General features: G+C 45.9%; 1 protein-coding gene across 1 annotated transcript in view; it reads left to right on the top strand.

Annotated features, from left to right (window-relative positions):
• The window catches only part of VIPR1 (vasoactive intestinal peptide receptor 1), an 82,034-nt gene that overhangs the window by 61,592 nt on the left and 5,781 nt on the right, over positions 1-14,661 (top strand). The window contains exons 4-11 of the mRNA XM_087893129.1: positions 1,652-1,758; positions 4,023-4,123; positions 5,536-5,668; positions 7,848-8,001; positions 8,829-8,889; positions 10,308-10,374; positions 12,458-12,549; positions 13,475-13,613. Of these exons, the coding sequence (XP_087749255.1) occupies positions 1,652-1,758; positions 4,023-4,123; positions 5,536-5,668; positions 7,848-8,001; positions 8,829-8,889; positions 10,308-10,374; positions 12,458-12,549; positions 13,475-13,613 (854 nt within the window). The remainder of the gene's footprint in view (positions 1-1,651; positions 1,759-4,022; positions 4,124-5,535; positions 5,669-7,847; positions 8,002-8,828; positions 8,890-10,307; positions 10,375-12,457; positions 12,550-13,474; positions 13,614-14,661) is intronic.

Genomic DNA, 14,661 nt, shown 5'->3' on the forward strand with positions numbered 1-14,661 from the left:
ATCTGCTATGGGCTCTTCCAGTGATGGCTAACCTTTTTGCCGTCGCGTGCCAAAAGCGGGGGGAGTTCAGGGGGTCGCACACGCGTGTGCTCACACCCATAATTCAATGTGCCCTGCCCCCCGTGCATGCACGCACGATCCCCCCCACACAGTCCACACGCTTTTGGCACGCAATAGCACAGTGGGCCCGGTAGGCCCGTTTTTCACCCTCCCCAGGCTCCAGGGGCTTTCTTGAAGCCTGGGGAGGGCGAAAACAGCCTTCCCCTCCCCAGAGGCCCTCTGGAAGCTGGAAACGGCCCATTTCCTGACTTCCGGTGGGCCTCAAAAGCCCAAAAATCAGCTGGCGCACACCGGAGCTGTGCTAGGGCAAAGCTCGCATGCCCACAGATATGGCGTGTCATAAGTTCGCCATCACAGGGCGCATGTATTTATGTGGTGCCTAGTTGTGTGCGGCATTTTAGTTGTTGATTGGGGTGTTGAGGGCTGGCTATTAATTTATTGGGTGTTGTTTCTTTGTGCTGCCAAGCCCTCGGTGCGGTAAATCAGCACTCCTGTTGACGGACAAGTGGCCCATTTCCCAGGCTTCGATTATTTCCCTGACTATTTTTGTACCTCCTCGGCCAACAATCTTAATAGCTGTGAAACTCAATGTATGTCCTTGTTGATTTGATTCACAAACAGTTTCTCAGGTACCTGGGAGCCAATGACTTGGCAGCACAAGGAAACAACAGCCAACGACTTAATAGCTGGCCATCAACATCCCAATTAACAACTAAAAAGCTACACAACCACATAAATATTACACATTGAATAACCTAAAGCATACATTCTTGCAAGAGAGAAGTTCCCTGAGGATGGACTCAGAAGAAGACAAAAATTCTGGTCCCGGTGACCGACCCAGATTAGATCCTGCAAAACGAATTCCAGATCCTGGAATAGAGATCGTTTTTTCCCCTATTTATTGATTGATTGATTAATCAAATTTACATAGTACCCACCTCGATATCTGAGTAACTCTGAGTGCGTTACAAGTTTGTTTTTTTTTTAAGCAAAATCCTTGCAAAATTGGACTTTAAAATGTGAAGAGAGAGAGAGAGTTCTCTAGCCCTTTTCAGTGGGACAGGTAGTCCTCGATTTACAGCCATCTCTTTAGTGACCGTTCAAAGTTACAATGGCACCGAAAAAAAAATGACTTATGAGAGATTCTCACACCTATGACCGTTGCAGCATCTCCATGGACACATGATCAAAATTCAGACTGTTGGAAACTGGTTCATATTTTTTTTTTTAAATACTTTATTGATTTTTTGAAAAAAAGGTTTTTTAAAAAGAAAATATCGAATCTCAGGTAACTGGTTCATATTTATGACGGTTGAAATAACATGATCTCCTTTTGTGACCTTCCTATGAGCAAAGTCAACGCGCAAGACAGATTCATTTAACGACCGGGTTACTAAATTAACAACTGCAGTGGTCCACTTTACAACATCGGCAAGTACGATTGTAAAATTGGACAAAACTCACCGTCTTGCTTAACAACACAAATTTGGGGCTCAATTGTGGACATAAGTCAAGGACTACCTGTGGTAGCAGACACTATAAATCTAGGTGGAGGGGCACTTTTTATGATCTTCCTTTGTTGCCCATCTAGGTAACGTCAGCAGGAACTGCAGCAGGGATGGCTGGTCAAATATTTATCCTGCCCCGTATCCGGTGGCTTGTGGATATGACCCCAACGTGACAATCTCTGAGGAACAGGTCAGTAGAAGGGGAATCAAGGAGGGCAGATGGGTGGAAAAGAAAGAAAGAGAGAGAGAGAAATAAAAGGGAGGAGAGGGAGGAAGTGGGGGGAAAAGGAAGGGAGGGAGGGAAGGAAAAGAGAGGCAATGGGAGAGAAAAAGGAATTGAAGGAAGGAAGAGAGAGGATGGAAGGAAGGAAGGAGGGAGGGAGGGAGGGAGGGAGGAAGATGAAAGAAAGAGAAGGAGTAGGAGAGGGGCAGGAAGAGGAGAGGAGGAAGGAATGAGGAAGGAAGATGAGAAAAAGAGGAAGAATAGAGGGAGGGGGAAGAGCAGGGAAGGAAGGAAAAGAGAGATAGCGGGAAAGAAAAAGGAAGAAATGAGTAGAGGCAGAAAGGAAGGAAGGAAGGAAGGAAGGAAGGAAGGAAGGAAGGAAGGAAGGAAGGAAGGAAGGAAAGAATGTGGGGGAAGAAAAGAAGACCAAGTTGACTAAAAGGGCTTCATTTATTTAGTTGTATCCTACCTTTATTATTATTACAAATAATTCAAAAAAAATGGCGAATATATCCAACAAACCTTCCTCTTCCTATTTCCCCCAAAACAACAACCCTATGAGGTGGCTGGGCTGAGAGAGACCGACTAGTTGAAAAAAACCGAGCTGGTTTTTCATGCCTAGGGTGGGACTAGAATTCACTGTCTCCTGGTGATTGGCTGAAAGTCACCCAGCTAGCTTTGATGCCTAGGGTGGGACTAGAACTCACACTCTCCTGGTGATTGGCTGAAAGTCACCCAGCTGGCTATGATGCCTAGAGTGGGACTAGAACTCACACTCTCCTGGTGATTGGTCCAATGTCACCCAGCTGGCTTTGATGCCTAGGGTGGGACTAGAACTCACTGTCTCCTGGTCATTGGCTGAAAGTCACCCAGCTAGCTTTGATGCCTAGGGTGGGACTAGAACTCACACTCTCCTGGTGATTGGCTGAAAGTCACCCAGCTAGCTTTGATGCCTAGGGTGGGACTAGAACTCACACTCTCCTGGTGATTGGCTGAAAGTCACCCAGCTAGCTTTGATGCCTAGGGTGGGACTAGAACTCACTGTCTCCTGGTGATTGGCTGAAAGTCACCCAGCTGGCTATGATGCCTAGGGTGGGACTAGAACTCACACTCTCCTGGTGATTGGTCCAATGTCACCCAGCTGGCTTTGATGCCTAGGGTGGGACTAGAACTCACTGTCTCCTGGTCATTGGCGCTACGTTACCCAGACAACTTTATGGCTAAGGCAGAACTTGAACTCATGGCTTCCTCTTTTCTAACTTGGTGCCTTAACCCCTGGACCAAACTGGCTGTCTTGTATTTGAAGGGTGGCAGGAGCATTGATATGAGCAGGGCACAGCTGGAGTCCCTGCAGGACAATTGTGTTATTGTGGTTGTGATTATCACTGAAATCTATTCCACGTAAGGCTCAGTTTGCAGGTAGTCCTCGGCTTACAACCACCATAGGCCTAAGCAAGGAGATTGTTAAGTGAGTTGCGCCCAATTTTACCACCTGTTCTGCCATGGTTGTAAAACAAATCACTGAGGTTGTTAAATGAACCATGCAGTTGTAAAGCGAATCCAGCTTTCCCCATTGACTGTGCTCGTCAGAAAGTGGACGGGAAGATTTTTTGCTGTAACGGTCGTAAGTGCGAGGACAGAACATAAGTACTTTTTTTCAGCACTGCTTTAAGTTCAAATGGTCAGTAAATGAAATGTTGTAAGTTGAGGACTCCATAGAGATGTCTGGACAGAAGATTCTGCAGAACAAGGACTTAATGGCTTCTCGGTTCATTTAATTCTGCAAGTAATCCTCAATTTACGAACATCCGTTTACTGACCGTTCAAGGTTACAACGGCACTGAAAAAAGTGACTTACGACCATTTATTCACACTTACGACTGCTGCAGCATCCCCATGCTCACATGATAAACATTCAAACGCTTGGCAACTGACTCACATTTATGACGGTTGCAGTGTCCCGGAGTCACGTGATCCTCTTTTCTGACGAGCAAAGTCAATGGGGGGGAGGGGCGAAGCCAGATTCACTTAACGACCATATTACTCACTTAACAGCTGTAGTGATTCCCTTAACAACGGTGGCAAGAAGGGCTGTAGAATGAGGCAAAACTCACTTAACAAATGTCTCACTTAGCAACAGGGCTCAGTTGTGGCCGTAACTCGAGGACGGTCTGGATTTGTCAGTCCAGATGGAAGTTTTGACCGCTTTGTTGTGCTGTCTCTCTCCGCAGAGTGTCGTCTTCTACGGCACAGTGAAAACTGGATACACAATTGGACATAGTTTGTCTCTCATTGCTCTGACAGCAGCCATGATGATTCTCTGCTTCTTCAGGTATTGGGATCACCTGAACCCGGGGTGGGGGAGGGGGGGGAAGAGATTGGGTTTCTTCACACCCAAGCGCAGCCCTCCATACAGGCAGTCCTCGACTTATGACCACACGAGTCAGCCCCCACGTTTCCGCTGCTAAGCAAGGCAGTCCTTAAGTGATTTTTTTACCCCATTTTCCGACCTTTCTTAACCACCGTTGTTAAGTGAATCCCCGCAGTATTAAGTTAGTGACACGGTTGTTAAGTGAATCTGGCTTCCCCAAGTGACTTGGCTTATGACAAAGGGGGATCAGGTGACCCTGAGACACTGTCATAAATAGGAGCCAGTTGTCAAGCATTTTGATCGTGTCAACAACGGGGATAAGTGTGCAGCGGTCGTAAGTGTGAAAAATGGTCATGTTCACTTTTTCCAGTGCCTTTGCATCTCTCGTCACTAAACAAATGGTTGAAAGTCGAGGACTGCCTGTAATATTGTATCTCAACCTTCACAACTTGAAAATATGTGGACTTTTCTAGCTGATTCTTCTTCTCCTCCTTCTTCCTCTTCCTCCTCCTCTTCTTCTCCTGCTGGTCCTGCTGCTCCTCCTTCTTCTCCTTCCTCCTCCTTCTCCTTCTCCTTCCTCCTCTCCTCTTCCTTCTTCTCCTTCTTCCTCTTCATCCTTCTCTTCTTCTTCTTCTCCTTCTCCTTCCTCCTCCTCCTTCTACTCTTCCTTCTCCTGCTCCTCCTCCTCCTCCTTCTTCTCCTTCCTCCTTTCTCCTTCTTCCTCTTCATCCTTCTCTTCTTCTTTTCTCCTTCTCCTCCTCCTTCTTCTCCTACTCTTCCTTCTCCTGCTCCTCCTCCTCCTCCTTCTTCTCCTGCTCCTCCTCCTTCTTCTCCTGCTCCTCCTCCTCCTTCTTCTCCTTCCTCCTTTCTCCTTCTTCCTCTTCATCCTTCTCTTCTTCTTCTTCTCCTTCTCCTCCTCCTTCTTCTCCTACTCTTCCTTCTCCTGCTCCTCCTCCTCCTTCTTCTCCTGCTCCTCTTCCTTCTTCTCCTTCTTCTTCTACTCCTCCTGCTCTTCCTCTTCTTCTCCCTGCTCCTGCTCCTCCTCCTGCTGCTCCTCTTCCTCCTCCAAATAACAGAGTTGGAAGGGACCTCGGAGGTCATCCAATCCAACCCACTGCTCGAGCAGGAAACCCTATCCCATTTCAGACAAATGACTGTCCAGTCTCCTCCTCCTCCTTCTCCTCCTCCTCCTCCTTCTCCTCCATCCAGTCCTACTAACTTCTGGGAGTTGAACTCCAGACACCTTAACACCAGATCTCTGGCTTCATGCGTACGTTCAGCTGAAGAATTTCCTTCCACGTCCACCAGAGATGGTCGAAAGCACCTTCAGATATGAAAAAGAGTGTCCATCGTGTCCTTTTTCTCCTTTGCAGGAAGCTGCACTGCACCCGGAATTACATCCACATGCATCTGTTTATGTCCTTCATCCTGCGTGCCGTGGCCGTCTTCGTCAAGGACTTCATTTTATTTGAAAACGGAGAGTCCGAGTATTGCACCTTAGGATCGGTCAGTCTCATCTATTCTCCACTCCTCCAGCGTCCTCCTACCTTTGAATGTTGGTTTTCCATTCCCCATCATTTAACTAACGATAGTCCTTGACTTACGACGACAATTCAGCCCAAAACGTCTGTTAGAAGAGAATAGAATTTTTTATTGGCCAAGTGTGATTGGACACACAAGGAATTTGTCTGTTGTTGTGAGTTTTGCCCCATTTCCTGACCTTTCTTGCCACCGTTGTTAAGTGAATCACTGCACTCGTTAACTTAATAACACAGTTGTTAAGCAAATCTGGCTTCCCTCTTGACTTTGTTTGTCAGGAGGTCGCAAAAAGGGATCCCGTGACCCCCCGGGGAAACTGCAACCGTCATAAATACGAGTCGGTAGCCAAGCAACCAGATTCTAATCACGTGACTGTATGGATGCTGGAACGGTCGTAAGTGTGAAAAGCGTTCCTAAGTCAGGGCCGCTGTAACTTTGAATGGTCACTAAATGAACCGTTGCAGGTCGAGGACTCGAGTTTAGTTTGTAGTTTCGAACGGTCGCTAAATGAATACTTGCTGAATATTTTGAGGTCAAACGGGGCCTCACCTTTTCAAATAACTAAGAATGCTCTTTTTAATTGCCTAATTAAATTTGTCGGTTGCAACCTTTGCGTTAAGAACACATCCGGAGTGTAAAAAAAACAACAACAACCAAGCAGGATATTGCTAATATAAGCCAGCCGGCACAAGCTAATAAAAACCAACCGGTGGAGAAAATAAATAAATAAAATAATAATACATGATATTGCGTAATATTTTTCCTCAAACAGGAGTTGGCTTCTTAGCACATGTGTGAGCAGGTTTAGTCCTGAAGAGAGAGAGAGGAAAAAAAATACACTTCAATTTTGCCAAGTCATTTTTACAATCCGTAAATAGGAAGAGGTCGTTTGGGTTCGTGGCTCTTACCGATGACAGAAGGATTATGCAAAGAAATACTATAAAGAAGACAAACAGCCTTAATAACTGGCTGTATCTTTTTCTGATTCACGGCTGTTTTTCTTTCTCTTTTCAGCTGTTGGGAAAAACAAAACAAAAACTGAACGACAAAGATTGTTGCTTCCTGAACAACAATAATTGGGGAGGTGGGGGTCTTATAAATGTTTGGCTAGCCATCACCCCAAAAAAATACTTTATGTATATTTATTTGTATTCTGGTATTATTGTTTTTACAAATAACGTAACTCAAGGCAACCAACATACCCCACACGTTTTCCTCCTCTTATTTTCTACACAACGACAACCCTCTGGGGTAGGGTGGGCAGAGAGAGAAAGAGTGTGAGTTGCCCAAAGTTATCTAGCTGGCTTTCGTAGCTAAGCAGAACTAGAACTCACCGTCTCCTAGTGATTGGCCCAAAGTCACCCAGCTGGCTTTCATGGCGAAGACAGTACTAGAACTCATCGTCTCTTAGTGATTGGCTCGAAGTCACTCAGATGGCTTTCATGGCTAAGGTGGCACTAGAACTCACCATCACCTAGTGATTGGGTTGAAGTCACCCAGCTGGCTTTCATGGCTAAGGCGGCACTAGAACTCACCGTCTCCTAGTGATTGGCTCAAAGTCACTCAGATTGCTTTCATGGCTAAGGCGGCACTAGAACTCACCGTCTCCTAGTGATTGGCCCAAAGTCACTCAGATTGCTTTCATGGCTAAGGCGGTACTAGAACTCACCGTCTCCTAGTGATTGGCTCAAAGTCACCCAGCTGGCTTTCATGGCTAAGGCGGTACTGGAACTCACCGTCTCCTAGTGATTGGCCCAAAGTCACCCAGCTGGCTTTGATGCCTTCACTTCATTGGGCGCCTCTGTAACGTCAACGGTCACTAAATGAATGGCTGTTAGTCCAGCCAAGCATCTGAATTTCGATTGGGTGACCATGGGGATGCTGCAACAGTCATAAGCATGAAAAGCAGTCCTGATATAACTTTTCTTAGTGCCCTTGACTTATGACTAAATGAACTGTCATAAGTCGAGGACTATGGTCATAAGTCAACGACGGCCTAAGAGCAAGCGGAGAAAAATGTGTCTGCCGTCAAAGGGTGTTTTAGAGCCACATCCACATTGTTGGAAAAGTGTGTCTAGACACCAAATAAATAGCATCTTTGCAAACTTGAATGCTTAATCCAAGTTGGTTTGTTTCCCTTTTTCAGGTGGGTTGCAAAGCTGCAGTGGTTTTTTTCCAGTACTGTATCATGGCTAATTTCTTTTGGCTTCTGGTCGAGGGCTTATATCTTCACACCCTCCTGGTCATCTCCTTCTTTTCGGAGAAGAAATACTTCTGGTGGTACATCGTCATAGGCTGGGGTACTGTGACTTTGTCGTCATCTTTTGTTTCCCTACACAGATGCCTTCCATTTCATTGTCCTTATTCTTGTATTTATTGTTTAGTTTATCTGCACCCTGCCTTTAATTTTTTTTTATAAATATCAAATATAATTTTTTTAAATATTTTTATAAATAACTCAAGGGGACGAACATGTGTTAGATTCCTTCCTCCTCCTGTTTTCCCCACAACAACAACCCTGTGAGGTAGGCTGGGCTGAGAGGGGGCGGGGACTGGCCCAAAGTCACCCGGCTGGCTTTTCTGCGTAAGGCAGGACTAGAACTCGCTGTCACCTAGTGCTTGGTCCAAAGTCACCCAGCCAACTTTCATGGCTAAGGTAGAACTAGCACTTATATCTCCTGGCTTCTTGCCAGGTGCCTTAACTACTAGAACAACGATTGATCTGGATGCTCTGGGATTTGATTGGCCTAGAGTTACCCAACTGGTTTTTGTGCCTAAGGTGATGCTAGAATTCACCGCCTCCTGGCGATTGGCCCAAAGTCACCCAGCCGGCTTTCACACCAAAGGTGAAACTAGAATTCACCGTCCCCTGGTGATTGGCTCAAAGTCATCCAACTGGCTTTCATGCCTAAGGCAGGACTAGAACTCACCGCCTCCTGGTGATTGGCTCAAAGTTCACCCTTCCCGTATAATAATAATATTCAAACTGGTGTCCAGCAAGCAAAATAACCTTGTGCTGCTAATTCGGCACATCTGTTTGTGTTTGTTCTTGTTGATCTACCTTATGCACCTTTTTGAGGTTGTGCAGTTAACCAAAAGTGACAACTTCTTAATTTTCTGTTGTCAGGTGCGCCAATGCTGTTTATCTTGGCTTGGACCGTCACGAGGATTCACTATGAAAATACGGGGTAAGCATGCATCTCCGTTCTGCTTTTATCCAGCTGAAAGAGCATGTGACGCTTTGAAAGAGGCTATTTGGGTAGTCCCCGACTTACGGCTGTCCTTGAGCCTGCAACAATGGTCAGAAGTCGGAGGGGCACAGCCCTTTCAAGCAGGGTGGTCTTTTGATGGGTTTAGATCATTAAGATCTGAGGACTCCCAACTCAACCCTGGATCTTCCATGGTTCGCTGGAGAAGAGAGGGGGAAAAAAATTTGCATTTACTTACTGTAGGTAGTCCTTGACTTATGACCAATTCCTTTGTGACTGTTACTTCCCACAGGTTACTTATGATACAAATTCAAAATCCTCTGCCCCTTGTGACCACATGGTCACCTTCCTTCCTTCCTTCCTTCCTTCCTTCCTTCCGCCTCCCCTTCCTTCCTTCCTTCCCGCTTGCCTGCCTTCCGCTCCCCTCCTTCCTTCCTTCTTTCCATCTTTCTTTCTTTCTTCTTTCTTTTCTCTGTCTTCCTTTCTTCCTTCCTTCTTTCCATCATTCTTCCTTTTTTCTTTTTTCTATCTTCCTTCCTTCTTTCCTTCCTTTTCTTTCTTTCTTTCCTTCTCTACATCTTTCTCCTTCCCTCCTTCCTTCACTCCCTCCTCCTTCTTCTCCTTTCTTCTTCTTTTCCTTCCTTCCCTCCCTCCCTCTTCCTCCTCCTCCTTTTTTCTACTTCTCTTTCCTTCCTTCCCTTCTTCCTTCCCCCCTCTTCTTCCTCCTTTTTTCTACTTCTCTTTCCTTCCTTCCCTCCCTCCCTCCATTTGTTTGTTTGTTTTGTTTTCTTTATTTTTTATTTTTTCAGTTATTTTATTCCATTTATATGACCCCGCTCTCACTATCAAGCAACCTTGCCCAGCTTACAATGTCAAAAATAGCAGCCTAATACAATCAAAATATTAAAAGCATAAAACATTGGTACAGTAAAAGTTGAAACATTAATATATTCATTTATGGCTATTTGCAATCTCCCACAACCACAATTTATGAGATTTTTTTTGCCGGAAACCAGCATTTATTTCCAATTTCTGGCAAAAAAAATGCCCAACGGTAATACTTAATGACCGCAGCAGCAGTCGCTGAACAAACCCAGCATTGACTTAAAAAGCATGTTTGCTTAACGGCTGGTGTAGAAAAAGGTTGAAAAATTGGGCACGGTTGTGTGAGGACCTGTTTAACGACCAACACAAGTTGCAGGTTCCATTCTGGTCATAACTCGAGGATTATCTGTGTAGCCTGCATTTGGGAGGGCATTTCTGGGGCATTCCGGTCATGTATTTTATTTGTGTCATTGTAATCAAGGTCATATTTTTTTTTCTTTCTGTTGGCTTCCTCTGTTATCCTTTGAGTATAAATCTAGAAAGTTTCATCTAATTTGAGAATTTCTTTTCAGTTGCTGGGATTTAATCGAATCTCCGTATTGGTGGATTATCAAAGCTCCCATTTTGGTTTCTATACTGGTAAGGTAGCTCTGCGGTTTTCGATTTCTTTCACCGTCTAAACCCGTGAGGGCGAACCTATGGCAGGCATGCCAGACGTGGCACGTAGCTCCTTCTCTGATGGCACGCAAACTGTTGCCGCAGTTCAGCTCCGCATGTGCCTGCACCTCCTACCGGCCAGCTGATCTTCGGGTCTCTGTCGCGCGAGGGGCGGGGCATGGGGGAACATGTGTGGGGGCAGGGCACATGCATGGGGGCTGCACACGCCCTGCCCCACGCAATGCATTTTGGGGATTCGGGCACATGCGCGAGTGCTTTACATACTCAGTCTTGAAAAAGTTAGCTATCGCTGGTCTAAACTAAGGGGCTCCAAACTTAGCTGGCTGAGGAATTCTGGGATTTGAAGTCCACAAGTCTTAAAGTTGCCAAATTTGGAGTCCCCTGATGTAAATAGCCTGAAATAACTTCCTGTGGTTTGATTCTGTGTCAATAAACAGTACAGGTGGTTCTCGACTTATGACCACAGTTGAACCCAAAACTGCCATTGCTAAGCAAAACAGTTGTTACGTGAATTTTGCCCCATTTAAAGGCACCGTTGCTAAGTGAATCACTGCAGTTGTTAAGTGAATCTGGCTTCCCCGTTGACTTTGCTCGTCAGTGGGCCACAAAAGGGGACCACGTGATCCTGAGACACTGCGACCGGCATAAATATGAATCAGTTGCCGAGTTTCTGAATTTTTGATCCCATGACCAAGGGGGATGCTGCAATGGTCGTAAGTGTGAAAAATGGTCATAAGTCACTTTTTAAAGTGATCTTGTATCTTTGAATGGTCACTAAATGAACGGTTGTAAGTCGAGGACTGGTTTGATTCTGTGCAAATAAACAGAACTGGTGGTTTTTTATTTATGACCACAATTCAGGGGTGAAATCCATCAGGTTCTGGCGAACCGGTAGCGGAAATTTTGAGTAGTTCGGAGAACCGGCAAATACCACCTCTGGCTGGCCCCAGAGTGGGGTAGGAATGGGGATTTTGCAATATCCTTCTCCCAGGAGTGGGGAGGGAATGGGGATTTTGTAGTATCCTTCCCTCAGGAGTGGGGAGGGAATGGGGATTTTGCAATATCCTTCCCCCAGGAGTGGGGAGGGAATGGGGATTTTGCAGTATCCTTCTCCCAGGAGTGGGGAGGGAATGGGGATTTTGCAGTATCCTTCCCCTGCCACGCCCACCAAGCCACGCCCACAGAACCAGTAGTAAAAAAAAATTGAATTCCACCACTGCCACAACTGAACCCCAAACTTCCATTGCTAAGCAAGACGGTTGTTAAATGATTTTCGTCCCATTTTATGACCTTTCTTGCCACCGTTGTTAAGTGAATCACGCACAGTTGTTAAGTTAGTCACATGGTTTGTTAAGCGAACCTGGCTGAGCTTTCCTGTAGAAGGAAAACATGGAGAGATTTCCTTCAGGCCTGCTTCATAAATGGAACTGAGCCCAAAGATAAATTGCGTAAGAGACAAATACAGGGTATAGCTGTTCCTCGACTTATAACCGTTCATTTAGTGCCTGTTCAAAGTTAACAACTGCACTGAAAAAAAGCGACTTATCTTCACACTTACGACCATTGCAACATCCCCTGTGTCACACGATCAAAAGTCGGGGCCTTGGCAGCCAACATGCATTTATGACGTTTGCACTGTCCTGGGGTCGTATGATCACCCCTTGGTGATTTTTCCAGCTGGCTTCGGACAAGCCAAGTCGATGGGAGAAGTTGGATTCGCTTAATGACCGCACGATTCACTTAATGACTGCCCGGTTCACTTAATGACACCAGATTCACCTAAGCGTAGTAACTCCTTGCTGACCATGGCACAAAATATTTTAAAGATCAGGTGCGACTCACTTAACAGCTGCCTTGCTTAGCAACGGAAATACTGCTGGTCACAAGTCGAGGACTACCTGTACAATGCCAGTTCTCTATGCCTTTTGCCTGTTGTTCTGAAAGATGTCTCAGAAATAAGAGGATCCATCACCGTTTTGCTCTACGGATTTCGTCTTCTGCACAACAAGGAATTTTATTGCTCTTTTTTTAATATGTTTGACAGGTCAATTTCGTGCTCTTTATATGCATCATACGGATCTTGATTCAGAAGCTTCACTCTCCAGATGTCGGGCGAAACGAAACAAGCCAATATTCGTAAGTTCAGGCCTGAAGCCTTTTTAACCCCATGAATTGTCCTGAGTTGGCCTCGTGGATCTGATTCAGGATCAGAGACCTCTACCGGGTGGGGGTGGAGGTGGGGGATCCAAAAAATGGTGGGTGCAATCAGCCCATTAAGCTCTGCCCCGTTTTTATGTGTATTTTAGGCAGTCCTCGACTTACGACCAAAACGGAGCCCAACATTTCCTCTGCTGACTTGTTCAACATAGTTGTTAAGTGAATTTGGGCCCCTTTCTCGACCTTTTTTGCTACTGTTGTTAAGTGAATCACTTCAGTTGTTAAGTTAGTCACACGGTTGTTAAGTGAATCCGGCTTCCCCCATTGACTTTGTCGGAAGGTCGCAAAAGGGGGTCACGTGACACACACACACACACACATGACGATCGCCAGGGACACGGCGATCGTCATAAATACATGCCAGTTGCCAAGCATCTGAATTTTGATCATGGGAGCACAGGGAAGTTGTCAGGACTAGAACTCCCGGTCTCCTGGTGATTGGGCCAAAGTCACCCAGCTGCTTTCATGGCTAAGGCGGGATTAAACTCCCAGTCTCCTGGTGATTGGGGCAAAATCACCCAGCTGCTTTCATGGCTAAGGCACGACGGCGGAACTAGAACTCCCAGTCTCCTGGTTTCTAGCCTGGCGCCTTTACCACTAGGCCAAAGAGTTAAGGATTAGAACGGTTTCCAGGACGTGAATCTCTCACCTGAGTGACTTGCAGTTCTCTCCTGTCCTCCATGATGAAATGATTTATCATTATAGGGCCTCCTCCTTGAGCTTCTGGCTGGACTAGAGGACCTCCAAGGTCCCTTCCAACTCGGTTATTCCGCTATACCCGCAAACCCCACTCCTAGCGCTGATAATCTCCACGTCTTCTTGTCCCCGTTTCTGTCTTTTTCAGGAGGCTCGCCAAATCCACTCTACTTCTGATCCCTCTGTTTGGTATCCACTACACCATATTTGCCTTTTTTCCGGACACGGTCAAGAAAGAAGTGATGTACGTCAAACTGGTCTTCGAACTTGTTTTGGGGTCCTTCCAGGTGAGCCTTCTGTCATTTCCAACCATCGTCACCATACCACCAGGGCAGCGGGTGAAATGCTCCCAGTTCGGAACGGTTCGGTCAAACCGGTAGCGATGGCAGCGCGAAGCTCCGCCCACCCACCCGGTTATCGTTACTTCCTGGTTTTAACCGGGAAGTAATCTGTTTTTTACCCTCTGCACATGCACAGAAGGGTTTTTGCATGCACAATGATTCCAAGTGTGCACATGATGCGCGGAAGCAAAGCGAGAGAGAGAGAGAGCGCAGCGCGTGCACTTCCGAACCAGTTGGGAAGGCAAGTAGATTTCACCCTTGCACCTGGGATTTTCGAAAACTCGGTGACTTTAATAACACTTGTGGACTTCAACTCCTAGAATTCCTCAGCCAGATTGTGGACTTCAGCTCCCAGAAGTAGCTGTGATGGCTGGGGGAATTCTGGGAATTGAAGTCCACAAGTCTTAAAGTTGCTGAGTTTGGATATCAACCTGCCACTATCTGCCACAGTCCTATAGGAATCCTTTCCTAGAATACTCAGAATGCCAGAGAGAGCTTGGGTTCAAGGGTGGGTGGGTGGTATTTAATGGCTGGGGGCTGTCATAAGTCATAAGTTTATTTGTCAAGCATGTATAAGATAACAGGTAAAAGTATAAAGATAATTTGAATACATAAAAAGAGTAAGTAAAAAGGAATATTAGGATAGGGACGGTAGGCACGCTGATGCACTTATGCACGCCCCTTACAGACCTCTTAGGAATGGGGTGAGGTCCACAGTAGGCAGTCTAAAGTTAAAGTTTTTTTGGGGGGGAAGAAACCACAGAGTCTGGTAGTGCATTCCAGGCATTGACCACTCTGTTGCTGAAGTCGTATTTTCTGCAATCGAGTTTGGAACGGTTTAACTTGAGTTTGTATCTATTATTTGCTCGGGAATTGTTGTGGTTGAAACGCCTCCCAAAACAGTAGGTGCTGAGAAGAAAGGGAAGAATTAGGAGGAGAGGAAGAAAAAAGAAGTGGAGGGGGGAAGGAAGGAAGGAAAAGAAGAAGAAAGAAA

This window comes from Pantherophis guttatus, chromosome 4 (assembly GCF_059756535.1).
Source record: "Pantherophis guttatus breed Tessera chromosome 4, ASM5975653v1, whole genome shotgun sequence".
Classification (NCBI taxonomy): domain Eukaryota; kingdom Metazoa; phylum Chordata; class Lepidosauria; order Squamata; family Colubridae; genus Pantherophis; species Pantherophis guttatus.